At 47.7% G+C, this 18,705-nt stretch overlaps 2 protein-coding genes across 4 annotated transcripts in view; one reads left to right on the top strand and one right to left on the bottom strand.

The window, feature by feature from the left end:
* Positions 1-18,705, bottom strand: part of LOC119457907 (beta-1,4-glucuronyltransferase 1) — a 414,428-nt gene that overhangs the window by 283,932 nt on the left and 111,791 nt on the right. The window lies entirely within an intron of this gene.
* On the top strand, positions 423-18,438 carry LOC125946676 (collagen alpha-1(I) chain-like). Its single transcript, XM_049670521.1, has 6 exons — positions 423-580; positions 8,129-8,174; positions 11,101-11,177; positions 13,793-14,121; positions 17,372-17,449; positions 18,249-18,438. Exons 1-6 carry the CDS (start codon positions 499-501, stop codon positions 18,270-18,272), a joined length of 636 nt encoding a protein of 211 aa, XP_049526478.1. The 5' UTR covers positions 423-498; the 3' UTR covers positions 18,273-18,438.

The raw sequence follows: 18,705 nt of genomic DNA, 5'->3' as shown, positions 1-18,705 counted from the left end.
ATTCAGGGGTTCACACTCGTGGTTCAACACGACGTCGTGACTCGAAGCATTGGCCAGCGAGAACCCGCTTAAATAGAGTCCCCCGGCTGTTGCAGCGACATCTGGCGTCCGTCTGCTCCCTAGCGTAAGATAGCAGACGTAACGTATAGCAGACGTAGCAGACGCGTTCTTTGCCCGTTGTTTCGTTTCGTTTGACGAAAGACCGTGGTCACGGGGTATCGGCCTCGAGCAGACGGCAAACAGCACGCGCGGTTACAGACCCACACCCGTTAACAGACGCACACACGTGAACAGACGAACACCCGTGAACAGACGAACGCGTACACGCACACGTACACAAACGCACAGACGACTTCCGTGAGCAAGCGCGAACCACGAGCCTATAAAACGAAGCAGCTTGGCGTCGGCGGCCCGCCATTTGTGGACGGGTGCTGGTGTGGTGCAAACTAGGGGCGAGTGCGCGCAGGAGTTGTAACAAGGCCCCCCTCGATAACAAAGATGGCGTTGTCTTCCAACTCGTTGCAGAAGAAAGTATTAGGCCTAGCCGCGGTGGTTTTTACTCTGCTGGCGTCGTCTCAAGGTGAGTGGTGCCAATGACGTTTCTGCGTGTCAACAAAAAGATGCAAAAGCTTTACGTAGTAAGATACCGACCTTAACAAATATAAGGACCAGCGTTGTCTTAGTGAGGCGCCATTTAGCCATTTGAAGACTGCGTCTTTAAATCGGTGAATTTCAGTGAATCGAGCGCGTGCCGTTGGATTTCAACTGACCCCATATCACTTCAGTTTGATGCGAAAACACTTTCCAAAACAGACGCTCGTCTGATTGAACGTCACTGACATCGTTATCGTCATCATCATACTCATAATCGTAAGCATGTTTAATTGCACAAGAGGGAACAATGGATCACGAGATATCTTCAACAGCACCTGTCCGGTGTCAGCCAATCCTAACCTACGTCTCGAAATTTACTCATCACTCCAATACTCTGTCAACCTTGGGTGCATTTTCATTTCCTTGTCAGCCACCTCAGTGACTCTTATGATTCGTCAGATTATCTGCCCAAATCCACTATTTTCTCACAATTGCAACCTGAACATCGACCTCACTCACTTGATATCTAGTCCATATTGCATGCTTTTACATTTCTTAATCGTTACACATTTCATTTAGGTTCCTGTCTTTATAGAGAGCTAAGCGATAAAAATAACTACGTTCATCGAAGGGTTCCAGTCACGCAAGCTCGAAAGCTTATGTCTCTGGCAGCCACTGCCCCAGTTCACAAAGTATGCGGTAGATTCTAACTAAACGGCACAGCAATAGCTGACTTTTCTATGATATAGTCGGCTCTAGTTGATTGACCAAATTAGGCTTTTTTTTTCTTAGGTGCAAACAACTGCGTAGTCCTAATTTTATTTAGTGTACGCGTCCGTTTATTCTTCAGACTATCAAATACCGCCATGTTTGAGTGGTGAGCCAATCACAGAAGACAAAGACGCCCTGACAGCCAATCAGAGATGATGAGGTGGCGAATTTGATGCCATTATAGCTGGATCTATCAGCTTTCAGAACCCGGTGTTCCAGAATAGCACCTCGGAACGCCATGTGTGTGCGCCCTACCGCTTCTGCGACAGTCACTCAGAGCATATCCGGTCTCGTGCAAAAGTAGTTTAATTTTTTATAGCCGATATATTTCTTCATCTCTTTCCACCGTTTTCGCGGTCGGCGGCCGGTATTTATCTGCTGATAGATTAAGATAGTAGCGCCGTATGGAGAAGGAGAGCACCTCCTGGGAGGCGGCGCCAGCGCCCAAAGACTCGGTCACCGGGGGAGAGGAAAACGAGCCGGTGCCTCCGCACCCTGACGATTGGTGCAAGAGGCTATGACGTAACGCCACAGTTTGGTGAATCATGCGGGTCGGCGAAGCGGCGCTTCAGCGTGCTGCTGCAATGATTGCGCAAGAAAATAACTAAACGATGAAAACGTCACGCGATGCTCTGCTTCAACGAACTGACGTCATGACCGCCGGGGAACTGGAATAAACGTCACACCAAAGACTTTCGCGGATAATTTGGCGGATTCAACAAGCTATTCGCACATACTCGTCTAATCATCTATGATATGATTTCCGGACTTTTTTATGTTTTGCTTCTTTTTTTTTATTTTTTGCTTGTTTGTATATTTTAATTTGCGAGAGGACCCCAAGAATGACTGCTTCGTTGAAAGCCGCGAGACCGGAAAGTCTTCAGTGGTGGTAGGTGGACCAAGTTTAGTTCGTCATTGTATTATATTTATTATAACAGGTTCCACGAGACTACCGGTGTCTCTGAAGGCAATAGCCGCATCAGCATGTAGACGTATTTCTGCCCCATCTTCTTTTTTTAAATTAAAATAAACGGACGAACACAACCTGTAAGAGTGACGGCAACTAACATTCACATAAAATTGACAGTTTCGACCGAATGGCGAAGCGTAGACAGCAAAACCTCGCTATAACGAATTTGAGGGCGTGCTAGAATTGCTTCGTTATATCCATTATTGCATGTACTGCACCGCTCTATGAATCAGTGTGGGAATTTCATGGGGAATTTCAATTACTCCGTTATAGCCATTATTTCGTTACATCCCTATGGTTATAACGAGATTTGGCCGTAAGGAGATAGCAAATGTTTGTCGTTTCGCTGAAGCTCCGCGGACGGCGTTAAATGAAAATCCGTGGACAACATGTTGGCGCGGCGCAAGACGCGAGCCAACTACTATTGCGCAACGAAAACAAGAGCCCTGGGAACTAAATGTCGCTGGCGTGATGAAGAGCCCCGCCAGCAGAATCGCACCTCGATGCGCGCGAGATGCTGCATTGAAAGTAAATCGCCGGGAGTTCGTAGTTCGAGGCATGCACTTCATGTTTACTGTCCGTTTCCAGCTTGATCCCCGTATGCACCACGGTATCGTACGTATACAGCTGCTCGGCAAGAGCGCTGTAGTCAGTGATAATCGAAGAATCACAAGGCTATACGTACACTGTCCAAAGAAAACTAAATTTGCATAGACTTCGCCAGGTAGTTAGATTCGCTTATTTAACTGACGTCAGGCGGTTTCGCGTGCTTGAAGCAACTATTTTCTCTGTGCAGGTCGGTCGTTGTGTCACTGGTTTAAGGATGAGCGTCTAGGCAGCATATATTATAGGGCATCCTGATGCTACTGCTCAGCCGAAGGTAATATTAACGCGATAGCGTTTAGGGCCCCGTGTCGCAAGAAAATCCGGCGTCGCAAACCACCGCGTGATCGCGGGTGGCGGAGAAAATCATCCAACCACATCGGCCACGCAGGCCCTCCACCTGGTGCAAGGTTTCGGTGAACAAAAATTGAATTTCTCACAGTGAAATTTGTCAGAAAAAACGGTAAAGTGCGAATTAACCATTCGGCGTCAGATTCGCCGTCGGATTGTTTGCCAATCGACGTCGGATTGTAATTTGAATGTACGAGAAAACCTATTTCTGCTACGAGGAAACTCAAACATTTCTACCAGACCTGCGCGCGTCGGGGCAATAGCAAACAATTATTAAAATAATAAAAAAAGGTGCTAGGGCCCTCACATTTTGATATAAGACCACTTATATTGCCCCTGGAAAAACGCCTTTCCAGCAATGCAATTCAGATTGAATGTGAAGCCGACTTTAAGGAGATCGGTGTAAGCTTGGTCTTTGTAAGGTGGTTTTCCCACGTTCAGTGTTGCCGTGAATGAAGCCTACTTGCCGTATGCGATCGATGCGATGCGAACGGGTCCCAATAACGGTTCTACTCTTAACGGCGAAGCTTAAGCGTCATCCGAAATTTTTAACTTGAAGCAAGCTTTTATTTTCTAGCTTTTTACATTAGCCGACCAAAGTCATTAAGCTGTGAGCGGACTCCAGCTGGTTCAGCTCTCTTTCAGCGCTGCACTACGCTTTTGTAGGTGCAGTGTCAATGAAATTCTTAGGTTATGGTTATTGTCACCGACTAAAGTACTTGCGGGGAGCCAAGCTGCACCACACGCTATGGCGAGTCCTTTCAAAGCATCAGATGATCAAAGAGACAGTGAGAGAACCGTTTTAAGTTACACCAGCCGTTTCTGGTGCAAATAGACTCTAATGTATAAAAACCGCCAAGCCGTCCCTGACATTTCTCCACAGTTTTTCATGTTTACTTAATTGATTTTTGATGCGAAATGTGCAATAAAAGTCAAACACAGGTGCTCGAAGCGCGGTGCATTTTCCTTCTATTTGATAGCAAGAAAAAAATTGTCCCACAGTGAAGAAGCTCAAAAATTGACCGCCATCCCACCCTGCGAACGTGAATCTCCAGCGAAGCTGTAGCAAACACCACACATGGTCTAGCATTGTATTCACGCTGTTCTTCTGGTGTCTTTAATTTCCGTGGTCTACCCATGGCAGTCTTAGATTGAACTGAATGAGTTGCTAGACGGGTCTCTCTTTTATATACGAAAGCGTGGTGACGTCACTACGTATATGCTGTATGCCTGATTGAACAGAAAGATATGCCGTTTGCCTTCAATTGTGAACCCGGTGTTTCCGACCAACGAGAGGTATACAGCTTCGGTGTAAAAAAAAAATCCGAGGCCACCTAAGCATTTGTTAGAGTTGTGAACGCGCAAGCATTGTCGACCAATTAAACGCCGCTGAGCGGCCCTTCGCGATACGAACTCCTCACGAGCAAACGAGCGCGTTGAGACGCTAGGCGCGTTTTGATTTGGCCTTACCGAGGTGCGGTGACGCAGGTGAGAGCTTACGCGGGAAAGGTTACACGCAGATAACGCAGGCTTCCGAGAGCGAGAGCAAGGGTGACGTGGCGGCGTCGCGATGCCCTCTCCCCTCGCCTAATACCTGGCGCTCTACTGCTTCAGCAGATGCTCCCTTTCGCCCGCTCGGCTCCGTCGAGGCCCGAGGCAGCGTCACGAGGGCGTACTCGTGACGTGGCGTCGCAGCCAATGGGAAGTTTCGCTGCTACAAACGCCCGCCGGCTTTTTATTGCGATAGCAATTATATGGACACTCCAAAGCAGATTTCTGCCGTCGGCGTCGCCGTCACCGTTGCCGTTGCCGTCGCCGTCGCCGTCGCCGTGAGGTTCCGTATGACGTCAATGGAGATGAAATCGTCGCCGCGCGCCGCCGAACGCTGTATGTGCGAGTGAAAGGGCGCGAGGAACGCGTGCTTTCACGGGGAGTGAACGCACGGCGGAGAACAAACGCGCGTTCTGTGCCGTGCTCCCTTAAGGGCTGCAGAAGTAGGCGTCTCTTTCCTCCTTTACAATCACCATATATGTAGAGCAAACGCGCCTTCTTCCGATGAGCGAAAGGCCTTGGGGGGAGGGGGAGGGAAGGGAGGCGACGTTTAGCTGCGACACCAAGTGCCTATTTATATCAGAGGCTCCGGCAACAGTCACCAACGCCGCACGCTTTTTGTGCGAACGCGGGCAAAACGCCGATGGCGTCGACAACAGTGCTGTGTGTTGCCGGTGCTGCTGCATGTCCAAGTTTGTACAGCGGATAAAACTACTATCCTTACTCCGTATAGCTCTCTACTAAGTTGCTATCGCAATTGATGCTTCGCCTTTCGGGTGAAACTGCGACAACTTTTTCTTGGCATCAAAAAGCAGGCAGACTCTTGTACGCGTTCCAAAATGGAACGGAGGCGGTCCGTTCCATCGAGCCGCACACGATTGGTCAATTTGATCGTCACGGTTCAAATTGACCAATCGTGTGCGGCTCGATGGAACGGACCGCCTCCTTTCCATTTTGGAACGCATACAAGATCGCGCCCATAATGTTTTCGCATTAATATATATTACTTGTTTAACTTTTCACTGGTGTCCATAGTGTCGTGTTGCACTCGCGGCGTTTCTGATGCGTCGGTTTCTACTATACGCGCGGACAACTTTCTGTGGCAATGAAGGGAAAGCTACGGGCGCGTGGATGCTGCACATGTGTTACCGCGCTGAGTAGTCCGGCAGCGTTTGACAGTGCTTTTGGTTGCTCGGAACGGACGCTGAATCGACGCAGCTTTCACGTGCGACTGTTTCGCGTTTGCCCAGACGCGGAAGGGAAAAGCTGCAAAATAAATAAACTTTTACGCTCAGTGGTCTGTTCTGTCTTATTTAACTGTTGCTAATAAGCTGTTTGTTTTCTCTTGCCCAGCCTAAACCAACGTGGATTAAAACGCGGGACTCTTTTCAGAAGCGCTCTCGCTTGTGCGCGCTTTGCATATGTAGCTTTCCCTTCATTGCCACAGAAAGTTGTCCGCGAGTATAATAGTGCAACTGGGGATCGAAAGGCGCGAAGCGTCTCGACGCGCCCGCGAGAAACGCTTGCCCGCGAGAAACGGTGTTCGATGCCACGTGTCGAAGCAAGCATCTGTGGCGTTCGGCGTCAGAGGCCATTTACGTACGAAAACGTGTCTGTAACCCCAAGGGGGTCTAAAAAAATGTGGTTGATCCCTCTTATATAGGAATCGGTATAGAACACGAAAGTGAAACGTGTCTTCACAGAAGTAGTGTAATGTTTATTGCACATTGATATATAATGTCTATTGGTGTTTTGTGGCTAAAGCGCCCTTAGGCGTTGATGCACCCACGCTGACGCCTGGTGGCACGTCTCCTCCATCACGACTACCAACGTCGATGACCATGAGCAACCGTCGTGCATATGGAAGCTGCACTACGCTGCACACGCTAGCACAACGCGAAAGACGAAGCACGTAACTGACACACTAATACAACGCGCAAGACAAAGCACGTAACTGAATCGTCACCGAGTCAAATCAGCGCGTACAGCGCGTCGTAATTGCAGCCTCCGCGATCAACTTCAGAAACATTTTCAGAGCTAATTGCGGAGGCCACGCTGCGCTGTGCTGAGTACGGTGAACGCCACTACCAACGCCACCTAGGTGGCGTTGGCAGACTGTGTGAGTGAAGTTTTCTTAGGCTGCAAGCATACTGCCGCCGACAAATCGGCGGGAAGGGTCAAAAGTGTGATGACATACCAAATAAATGAGGAAAACCGCGAGCGTTGTTTGCTAACTAACCGACTATCGCCCGTAAAAGAGAACAGTACGTTTTCAACAGCTGTCTTATCTGAGCTACATGTATAGCGCCAGCTATCTCGCGGAGCAGGGGTTAGGTTAGGCTGGGTGAGGTTGTTGCCATAGAGTTCCTGCAAAAAAAAATGACTAGAAAGAAATCAATAAAACACGAGAGAGGACTGTGTAATTGCAATCGTCCGAGGACCATGGGAACGATAAGTGGGCCACGTATTCGTCTATTATTCGCGCCTGTGGCTTGAGACATTCTCGTGGTGCTTACAATACATACGGCGTTTACATACGGTGTTTTCACTCACGTTTGCTACGTAATGTAGTCATTTCACTTATCGCCCCTCTTACTCTACGCCCCACTTGGACTCTGTAAGGTACTTTTAAATTAAGTAAACTCGTCAAGTTTTCTCTAAGTTCCCTAGCAATCATAATTTTCTAAACCCAGGAGGGCATGAAATCTCCACGCAAATGCGTAACGATTGCGACTTGTTGCATTCATGAGGCAACATGTTGTACCAAAAGATGAATTCGGAAAAGCACAAATCCGTTGAAGCCACAAGGACGATGTTTAGCCAAATCCGTGTATTACCCACAATTACTACGCCAGCGGAACAGACATACTTTGCAGCTTCCCGAGGACATAAGCTCCAGAGATCCCTCTAGTAACTTTTTACTAGTTACTCTAGTAACTAGTAGCAACCTCTATGACGTAAACACATGTGGCTAGGAAAGCATAATCATTGTTAGGTAGAGGAAGAACTTGAGAAGCCTTGGTCAACCCTTTCAGTGTCAATGACGTACTGGTACGTTCCCGCGTTTCTGTAACGCCATGCCACTGACGTACCCGTACGTTCTCCACCCTCTCTAGCCACTGTTTGAGACGCGTGTTATACACCCCTGCGCTGCCTTCAGGTTCGGCCAACGAACACAGCGTAATACCAGACAGGAAAAACTGATCTACATTCGACAAGAATGCCTCGCATCAAAAAGAGAGAGCGGGAGTTTCCTTAGCGTATTAACAGTTCGTTTTTCCCTCCCAGGTCAACAGCCAAATGGCGCCGACCCCAACTTGCAGACTGGCGGAACGTAAGTATGCACGTCAGTGTCAGAAATGAGAACTCCGGGTACTCGATATTAAACTTACACAAGAACTGAGCAAACTAGTAGGTAAAATTACTTTAAAACTCGATCGAATACGTTGTGACTTCACGGGTACATAGTGTTACTATTACGAGTGAAATTTAGATACACATGAAGTGTTATTTTCAGCGAGGCAGCCCCTTTACATTGTGATCTGTCACAATGGGATAGTAACTTATTATTGCTTCTAATACGTTACTTGCACTTGGAAGTATTCCGTCATTGTTTGTTTACCCTACGTGTACTAGTCCTTGTGTGTATATGTGTACATACCGAATAATAATAATAATAATAATAATAATAATAATAATAATAATAATAATAATAATAATAGGTACAAAGGAGGAAGCACCATATTTTCTTTCATTTTTTTTTTGATAACTATAAAGCAATGCGTTCCTTGTGTTGTGGACTGGTTTTGGCGCTGTAGTCGGTCATTGGATCGCCGGGTTGCTGCGGAGGTTACGTTTCTGCATTACTATAATTAATGCGGAGGCTACACTCAAAGCGAAGCTTTGTGGCGTCCTACGGTCTTAGACGAACGACGAGGTCGGTGGTGGTGGTGATGGGACTGCGGAGAGAAGGGTGCGGGCAGTGAGGAAGGGGGGATTGGGGCGGTGCCACGAAGGAGTAGGCGGGAGAAGAGTTTGTAGCCCGTGCCAATTGGTTGGCGTAAACTATGACGTCATCAAGGAGCAGGAAATGAGGGTAGACAGCACGTACGTCGTGTGGGGTAGGATCCACTAGAATAGGGTCGTTCGCGGAGTGGACACGGAAGCTTCATTTGCACCGCTTGGCCACAGTGCGTGGAATCTGTGTACTTTACAAAGCACACAGACACCTCTTTTAGCAATATACTTTCTTATGAATAAATCTGACACTCAACAGGCACACGTAAGCACGCTAGCGTGTAATAAAACCGCCCCTCTCGAAAGAGGACGTTGTCCGCGAGCGCCACCTGTGGAGAGGCAGGCGCTGCTACCGGCGTGACGCAATGTGCAGGATCGCGTGACCACTGCTCATCGGCCACTTTGCAGCAGAGGAACGAGGAGATAACAAACGTTTGTTGCAAAAACTGCGTTCTTCCTGCGTTGTTTTTTTTTCTTGTCGTAAATAACTGCCAATTAGTCTGATCCAAATTATGTACGACGACATTGGGCGGGCGAAATTCACCCTACGAATTCTTCCAACGTGATGGCTTGATGGGATGTGCTGCGACATCCGACGAATGTCAACAAAACTGGATGTTCACAGATACTCAAAACGAAACAGCTGCTGCTATAAGCTTGGCTATTCGACTGAATAATCAACCTCGCACTACAATTTAGGCAGAATTTTCTTCCACGCTGAACATTCCGCGCACAGGTTCTCACTGCTCATCATTTAATAAAGAACAAAAAATTAGAAGCCTAAGTGTCCTGTGCGTAGAAGATGACAACATGAACAGGTGCATATTATAACATGAACGCATATTATAACGTCTCACACCCCGCGTTACAGGGCTTTGAGAAGTCTGCATGGTTGGCCTAAAAACGAAGGCAAGAGCACGACCAGACGAGTACAGTGTAAAATAATTTACAATATTAAAAGTCAACAAGGGTGTAAATTATTTCATAGTGTGCAGTACAATCTTAGAAGCAAACTTTCCGAGTCGTTTCAGCGACTAAAATGACTTAATTTGTATCTCTTATCACCGTGATACTGCGCCTGCCTTTGTGCGGGCGAACACGCAGTGGCTCGTTTCTCTTTGACGTTTCCTTTGCTTCTCAAAGCGTTAGCTTTTCTTAGCTCATTGCGCAGTTTCGCGGCGTTGGCACCGGCCGCCGTGGTGAGCCGATCCCGGAGATAGTGCAGGGTAGAGTTCCGACGGGCATGCGCCATCGTCTTCACACAGTCTTCGTCAACCCCTTGTCTCCACAACGGCTTTGTCCGTTCCAATGACGTCATTCTTTCTTCTTCTTCATTCCATCGTGTAATCGAGTTGTCGTCGCTCAGTAGTGGTCGTTTCATCGTCGTCATTCCAGCTTCGCCGTTTGGATTCTCCTCCTACCATCGCCGTCGTGCCGTGCTCGTCATACCGTCTCGAGTTGCGCCAGCGTACACTTAGAAAGCCGACGAGCACTACAGGACGTCATAGAGCAGCGTAGTAGTTTGAAGAAGAACGCTATAAAACAGCCTTCACATTGAAACGTCATGGAAGAAGTAGGACCCTTCAGACCCCCGAGCGATCATTCGGCGAGCTCGAGATGGGGAGCGAAAACGACTGCCCATGCACACCACAGCTAACGCTTAAAGTTCGCGTTACAGATTCACCGTCCTGTGTGGTTTTATTATTTTTTTAAAGCGTGGAATAAACGTTAGTTCGAAGTTCAGCGCTTTCCCGGTCGTCATCTCGCATTTGTTCCTGCCTTACTTGCACTATTAGGCCCCAACCATGCATTCCACAACTTTCTGTTGTTGTATGGTAAGTGAATTAGCGAAGGTTGATAACGATTAACTGAAGTTGATGAATCCACGCTGCTTTGTCGTTGCCATTACCGTTGCCATCTGGCCAGCAAGCATTGCTTTCCACGAAAATTCGAATTTCTTTTGGGTGGCAGCTCATGTTAAAATTTTCTCTTCATATTTTGTTGCAACAGTTATGAAGACAGTATTATTTATTTATTTATTTATTTATTTATTTATTTATTTATTTATTTATTTATTTATTTATTTATTTATTTATTATTATTAGTTGATTGATTGACCGTGTGATTGTGTGATTGCTTGACTGATCGATTGATTGATTGAGTGTTGAGTGAGTGGCCCTCTATTCTCGCTCGCTCAACCCCGTACTCATTTCGCCTTTGCTACACCTCATACTCTTGAGCAGTGGTCCAAATTCACCATTTCAAGGCCCTCCCGGATCACAACCACAGCCGATGCCACCCCAACAGCAAGGACCAGGGGGTAAGCATGGTTGCAGAGAAAACTAAACAGGTCACGGTGTCATCACAGCTTTTTTGTTTTCTTTTTACTCCCACTGGTGAAATCGAAGTGCAGGCAACAGAGAAAATGCTATAGGCGCCATCATACTACGCACTCTGCTAAAAAGCGGATATATTCGTCATGCAAAAAAAAAAACCGAGGTTATCTATATTAACTAAAACAGCCTTATTACAGATATCCGTCGATACATGTATTCGCAAATGCAGAGTCCGTTACTTGTGCTGGCAACACTCTCCAAATAAACAAAGATGGCTACGATATCCAGGGTCACGGCAGCTTTTTCGCTTGTCGCGCTGTTCTCAAGTTTCTGGACTGTGGCGCCAAAGCCGAAAGGGTTTTTGCCTTATTTTGATCGGTCTCGGAGATTTCAGATAAGAAATCGGGAAAATAGTCGCGCTGTGCGTGCAAGCGTCCGGCTTGCTCGGCGAGCAGCATCACATTTGTTTCTTTAAAGACAAAGAGCCTTCTAAGCGAGCCGGAATGCGAAGAAGCCAACTGTTAATGCGTAGCGGGCCTCACCCGAAAATGGCAACCACTTGTGCGCGACGTCGCTCGCCTACTAGAACTACGATGCTTGACTGTTCTCTACCATCACAGGCGACTCCGCGCTGGGACTCGTGTTGCAGTATTGCACATAGCATCTGACAATAGTCAAACCCGGATATATCGTACCCGCATATAACGAATTGTTGTGTATAACGAACAGCAGTACAATACCCTTGAAAATGTTTGTACAAAATTTTGATTTGATATATCGAATTACCTATACAGTTGAACCCGGATCCACCGAACCCACATATAACGAATTATCGTGTATAACGAACAGCAGTAAAACACCCTTGAAATTTTTTTGTATAAAGTATTGATTTGATATATCGAATTACCTATATATCGAACGTGTTTTTTTTTTGATACCCTCCAGATTCGATATGGCCTGGTTCGACTCTATATAGGCAGTAACGTCTGTCGTCTTTTCGAGAGCTAAATACGCATATTTCGCGCTGATGAAACGAGGCTAAAAACAGTAAAATGACCTTGTCAGTGTCTCTTGCGATAAAAACAACTGACAGTTCCGTTTGTGAGTTGGCCAGTGTTATCTGGCATTTTTATTTCGTTTTGCCGATCCATGTGATACGGTCGTCTGTGTCCCGATTTGTTCGTGTTCACACAGTACGCTGTGTATGAAGCAGGGCCCGGGCTTGGGAACACAGCAGACACCCGCCAACCGCAGGCAGTCTCACACCCCGGTGAAACGTTGAGAGCGTAAGAAGTGAATAACAACCAATCAGACCAATCTGCGTTTCTTCTAACAGGTTCCCAAAATTTAGCGATGGCATATATTTTTGAACAAGGTCACTGGTGTTAGTGTAAGAGCATAACTTGGGAACGAACTGAACCATATGTAACGAAATTCACCTGCGTGCACAGTGTAGGAAAGCAACACTAGCGGCGCTGTGCACAGGTCGAATGCTCCAAAGCTGGAACGAGAGCTGTTTGCAGTTGCTCCTAAATTCTCTTGCTAGAAAATAAACTGATAATTCACCGCATTGAATAACAAAATGGCATGTGCTGCTTGCCCCGCAAAACTAAGGCATGCTATCGAAACGATATATCGCCTACAAGTAACACTATAAGGCTCGGGCAGCAAACTAAACTAAAGAGAACTAAGCTTAAGCGGATATCACTATAACCTGTTAAAGCACCTGTCTGAACGAAAGTACACTCAGTGATTTGTAACGTCCGCATGGTATTAAAAATTTATACAAAGAAAGCACTGGTCCACTCGCTGGGAAGAAAGAAGTCGTGCCGAGTGAAATGTCCCGAACAGATTTACCCAACATAGAGTCGGTGACATTTTCCCAGTGCGCATGTCGTTCTCCGATGTGCATCGTCTGCTCTTTGCGGGAAACGATGAAATGATACATTGCTGTTTTTCCACCGCGATGAGACGCATAATGGTACAGAGCAAAACTCTTTCGACATTGTCGTTTTTTTTTTTTTTTTTTTACTTTGTCGGGCTTCTGCGCGGCGGCATCATGACAGTTTGAGAACTACAAGGTAACTTTTCAGCGCACGCCGTCATATGAGAACCTGTTTCGCTTCAAGCCTGAACCTGCATAGGCTGGTTCTCGAAGTAGCCGCCAGGTGGCGAGAGATAACTTGGAGTAGCGAATAGCCATTCTGCCACATCATCGGGATCATTTGAAGAAGCATACACTAGTTGCAAAACAAACTGCAGAGCAGTGGTAGCCAGTTAGCCGTACTTGACGTCACTAATTAAGTTTGCACTTAATCACTTTGGAGCCCATTTCCAAACTGCATGAACTGAAGCCGAACAGGCAACGCAACGAAGGTAACATCGACTTAAGGGTCTCCTTCCTTAGAAAGAGTTTAGACAGATATGTCTTCAAATGTGTGTCGAAATGCATTGATGTACTCGTCAACACTATCACCGCACCTGCTTCCCACAGTGCTGTTACGCGTTTTACTGGGAAAGTCAAAGGGATTGGACAACGTTGGCCGAGCATTGTAAATGCTTCCTCGGTATCTGAACCTGCGCGCGCTCGCGCTCACAGGACCTGGCTTCCGAAGGCGCGGTCCTTTCCCGAGGGCGGGACTCGAGCGACCCGTGGGCGCCGAGGGTCCGGGTGGGCCGGGCCGCGGCATTCCCCCCGAGCTCCTGGCGCGCCGCATGGCTTTCCTCCAGGCGGCGGCGCGAGCGAGGGCGATGCAGGAGGCCGCAGCGACATCTGGCGATGACGTCACCGCCCCGCCCATATTCGGATTGCGCGGCCAGCCCCGAGCTGGCCACGACGGTGGTCGACCCATCATGGTTCCCACCGGAGTTCCCCAGTTCCCTCACCCACAGGGGATCCCCACACGGCAGGGCGGAAACGGAAACACGGTACGTACACTGCTCGCATAAAAGTACGACTCGCATTCCAACGCCAAGACGGGTCGACAGCCGCGTAGACAAGACACGTCCCGGAACAAAGACGACGGCAGGAGTACAGGCGGATATTCCGCTCTGTGCAGGTGGATGACCAGCGAAGCTGTTTAGCACACGACACAGAGGTGACATAGAATGGGGAGGCCGCGTATAGTCCGGACTCCCGACGAAGGACTCTATACGGAGGACTCTCTATATGGAGGACTCCCGACGGACTCCCAACGGAGGGCGACGGTAGGAACCGAGGCGAGAATGCAATCGTCACCGGGAGTGCTCACTAAACACGCTGTCTCCCCATTATGACGAGAGAAGTGAAATTCAAAATGGAAACGGCATCTTGTCTTATATACAGGCGCGACGGTACCGCCGCCCCGAGAGCGGCAAGAAACTCGGCACGCAAGCAGTTGGAAAGCCGACAAAGAGAGGGCGGTGCGAACGTAGACATAGACGACGCGGGTCAGCCGTTTCGGCTAAGACCCGATCGTAGTACTGTTGTTAACCTTGTTCCTGGGACCTGTTTGGGTCCCAGGTGTGATAAGGGTAGCTCAAGGGCGAGTTTCAGGTCTTGGAAACCACCACCCGGAGTCTACGTAGGTATGTGCCATTGCGGTTTGACGCGTTCTGCACTATAACCAGAATCGGCCTACATTTTTGCACACCCACACGAAAAATGCACGGAAGCCTAACCATAAACAGCTTCGCTGCAAAACCCACACGGTGTCATATGTGTCTTTATTTCTGTTCTCAGTAATTATTTTTTTTCGCACTGTGTATACGTATCCGTTAGTTCAAACAAACTAGCCCAGACAAGACAGTTCCGTTGTCTCGCCTTTGAGCTGTACAATACCAATATGGCAAACTAACTAGCCCACCAGTGCCATTGTTGACTGAAGGCATCTTACTATAGCGAGCTTAGGGGTGCAGATTTTGGGAACTGCCAACTTCCACCGAGTCGTCTAACTCTGCCACGTAGGCGTTTCGAGCCAATCAGAGAAGCCGTAGCAGCCATGTGTTGCAATTAGAGCTCGTACGAGATGGCGAATTCGACGTTTTGGCGGAATTCGACGATGTCTAAAATGTCACACCCCAGGTCTTTCTCAAACACGGCGCCGCTGGCCCCAGAGTTCCCTACAAAAATTACAACAGGTAACACTGGCACTGCGCTTACCCATATGCCACGGAAATATTTAAGGATTTGTCTCATCTTCGAACTTGTGGCCGGAGACGTTGTTTTATTAGGCTTTATCTGCCTGTATCGGCCTAAATTTCCAAGTTCCCATAGTTTTCTGAACGTATAAAGGCAGTCTAGCTCTGCGCACATGCTTAATCATTGCGTGTTCTTCCATTTATAACGAAAATGTTTTTTTTTTCTTTTTACTGTGATCAATTTGCGAAGTCGTTCAAAGCCAGAAGGATGAACTTGCGAATCCATGTACCACCCACGAGTTACATGCTGACTAAACGACCATACTTGCAGCAAACAAAAACGCCAAATTTACCGCTGGTAATTTTTGCGCGAAACTTTATGAAGTCGCCCTTATACGCGCTCTTGTTTGCCGAAGTTCAGTATTGCGCCATCTAGCATGATCTCGGCGAATGACAGGCGTTGCCTCCCAATATTTCGATACGCATTTTGCGGCTCTTCCCATTTTTTTCGGTTTTGTTTAGCGTAATTAGACATATGACACATAAGCAGGCTTCGGACAAGTTGACACGAACCAGCACAAGAACTATAACTGGCCATCCGCATGTTCCGCGATATCTGCGCAACCTAAGAGCAAGCTGCTCATGTTAAACATCGAATAGCTCATGAAGTTTGATTAACGCTAATTCGATGATAAAAGCCGAGGTGGAAACGAGCATGGAAGAAACGAAACGACCAGTTACAATTAGCTATATTTTGTTGTCTAGGATATTCATGTACATCATAGAAATGTTTCATCTCAAATAAGAATTGTACTGACCAATTCAAGAACTCCGTTCAAGAAAGCACAAAACTTCTCGATTGCGTTTTGAAGCAACATATTTGCCAGTGAAAGTTTTACAGACGTTGTACAGGCTTTCTAGGCACTTTCGGTCCATGGAGTGTATACAGACTTTACACGGACAATAGCAGAATAAGATCAATAACGTAAAATATTGGGACATACTTGGTTCGACTTGATCCATAATGCAACAGCTAGATTTGGGACAGTGACATAAGCCGAAGAACACAGAGGAGCGCTCTTTGCTCTTCGGTTTATGTTCTGGTCCCAGATCACAGTGTGACATTTTGGATAAAGCGTAAAGAAATCTAGGAGAGAGAGAGAGAGAAAACAGATATCTTTATTTAAAACATTGTCTGATGCCTTGTCGCTCAAGACCGGCCCTGATATGGGATGATTCCAGTAACTATAGACTTGCTGCATAACTTCATAAAACAGAATGACGGAAACATATCTGGTGCTGACATTCAAATGATCCAGGGAAAAGACTAATCCAATTTAAATTCAGCTCTACATGTGTCCTCATCTCTCTCTGTCTCTCTCTCTCTTTGTCCTTGTTTATCGTGTGCTAGGTACACAGAGTCAGGATGTACCAACAAGCCCAAACATGCCACATCCTTCTGAACGCTAAGTTCATTTCTGGAGGCGACGCAGCTCTGAAATCGCACGTTTAAGATTCGTTGGTGCATCGAGGCAAAAGCACGCTCTCTTAGCTAATTGCGAAAGCCAGACAAAAGGACAGCACCATAAGAAGGCAGACAAAGAAAGGTCACGTGCAGTTTCCCTTTTTTTTCTTCTTTTCTTTTTTTTTCCTTTTTTTTTACAGCGCGGACTACCAAGTGGTTTATTGAAACATAAGGCGGGAGGAAGGACGTTGCAGGATGTGAAGTGAGGCCAAGATTCATTTCGCAAGCGCACAATTATAACGCATAGTACCCACTCCCCCTTTCCCGCCCACACACACACAAACGAATTCATCGCAAAGGCATCTTAATCATCCAGAAAGGGCACTTCCGAGCTAAACATCTCATTTAGTTGTCACTAACGCAGGCGCTCCCTTTTTTCTTGACGTATTATGTATCTCTCTCTCTCTGTCTGTCTCTCTCTCTCTTAACCACACATCTTTTCGCGTGACCATCCAATCGTGATCACCTTCACGTGATCATCACGTGATCTCTTCACGTGGTGTTACGCCTCCCGACCGCGGACACTGTGCGCAGGGCAACGGCGGAGGCCCAGGCCAGCCGAGAGGCCGAGCGAAGCGGGAGCACGGGAGGGTTGCCCGCACGATGCAAGAGGTGAGTGACGGCGACACCGGCGGCTGCTGCGTAAGGCGCAGGCCGCGCGAGCCCTATATCTTGAAAGCGATCTGCGATGCGGACAGACTCTAGGCGTCTAGGCGCACCGAGGACCGATAACTTCGGGTGCGCTCTAGCACCCGTACGCTTGCGCGTCACCCGCGTTCACGAAGTGAAACGTCACCGTAACTTTTTTTATGCTCGCACCAGAAAGCGCAGCCGGCCGCTGTCCCAACCGCCTGCCGAGGTGTTCCGCCGAGATTATGCGCGGACGGCAACACCACCTGGTGGCGTTCTCCGACCACTCCACTTTCAGATTGCAAACGGCTAAGTACCGCCATCCTCACGCGGACGCTAGGAAACTAGCGTGACGATGATTGCGGTGACGTGCGTATACATCGGACCAATTTCTGTGGAGCCCCGCATAAGACGGTTTCGTGTTAAAGTAAAAAAATCATAGTTACATTTGACGTGCGCAAAACATACCCCGTATTAAAGTTGCAAGTTTCAAAACTGGCGCCCTCCCTTTCCGTGATAATCGCGCTAGCGTGACACCACAAGGACGGCGACATGAACACGGAGAAACCAGACTGAAGTGGCGAAGCCCGAACAGCAATTAACAACACAGTTCTTAGTCTGCGCTTCACTCCTTCGGTCTCAATTATTCGTGTTCCGTTTCCTTGCCCTCTGTCCTTACGTCAGTGCAAAGAACCATGGAACCTGATAACTAGCCCACTATCAAGCATTGTTGGCGTTTCTAACCCCCCCCCCTCTTTTTTTTTCTTCTTTCTTCTAACAGATGCATTCCGAGGAGGAAGAATGAAAGATGCAGACAATCGACTCAGAAGTTGGCATGACGCAGTGAAAACGACGAGACGCGTTAATAAAAAACGCAGGTGATTTGAAGGGGCAGCCTAAAGGTAATGGAAAGATGATCTCACGAGGACTCAGGCGACCTGAACGATTCACTAAGCGAAACAAGAGGGGGCGAGGGGGGGGGGGGAGGGGGGCTGCCGTAGGTACTAAATCCAAATATAATGCTTGCACTTACAAGTTTTTTCACTACACTCAATACGCTCAATCAATAAAACGAAAACCGCAACTCCTGGCAGCCTCTGGTTCGTACGTCGCCATAGAGTTTCCCACAAGCAGTTACTAGACGGAAACCTGCCGCTTATATCTACGGGCGCAGCTAGCGCGGCGGTTGATGCAGCAATAGAATATTGATAGGACGTGGATTTGCCTAAGCGGCGTCC

Source organism: Dermacentor silvarum, chromosome 7, assembly GCF_013339745.2.
Source record: "Dermacentor silvarum isolate Dsil-2018 chromosome 7, BIME_Dsil_1.4, whole genome shotgun sequence".
NCBI classification, from domain to species: domain Eukaryota; kingdom Metazoa; phylum Arthropoda; class Arachnida; order Ixodida; family Ixodidae; genus Dermacentor; species Dermacentor silvarum.
Note: the sequence above shows the minus strand (reverse complement) of the source record. Positions and strands in the feature narration are given on the sequence as shown.

Bases quoted from the DNA above. Each gene is read 5' to 3' on its own strand.
- LOC125946676 (XM_049670521.1), top strand. From the start codon at position 499: ATGGCGTTGTCTTCCAACTCGTTGCAGAAGAAAGTATTAGGCCTAGCC. The intron at 8,175-11,100 runs GTAAGTATGCAC...ACTCTTGAGCAG, and splicing joins AACTTGCAGACTGGCGGAAC to TGGTCCAAATTCACCATTTC. The intron at 17,450-18,248 runs GTGAGTGACGGC...TTCTTCTAACAG, and splicing joins TTGCCCGCACGATGCAAGAG to ATGCATTCCGAGGAGGAAGA.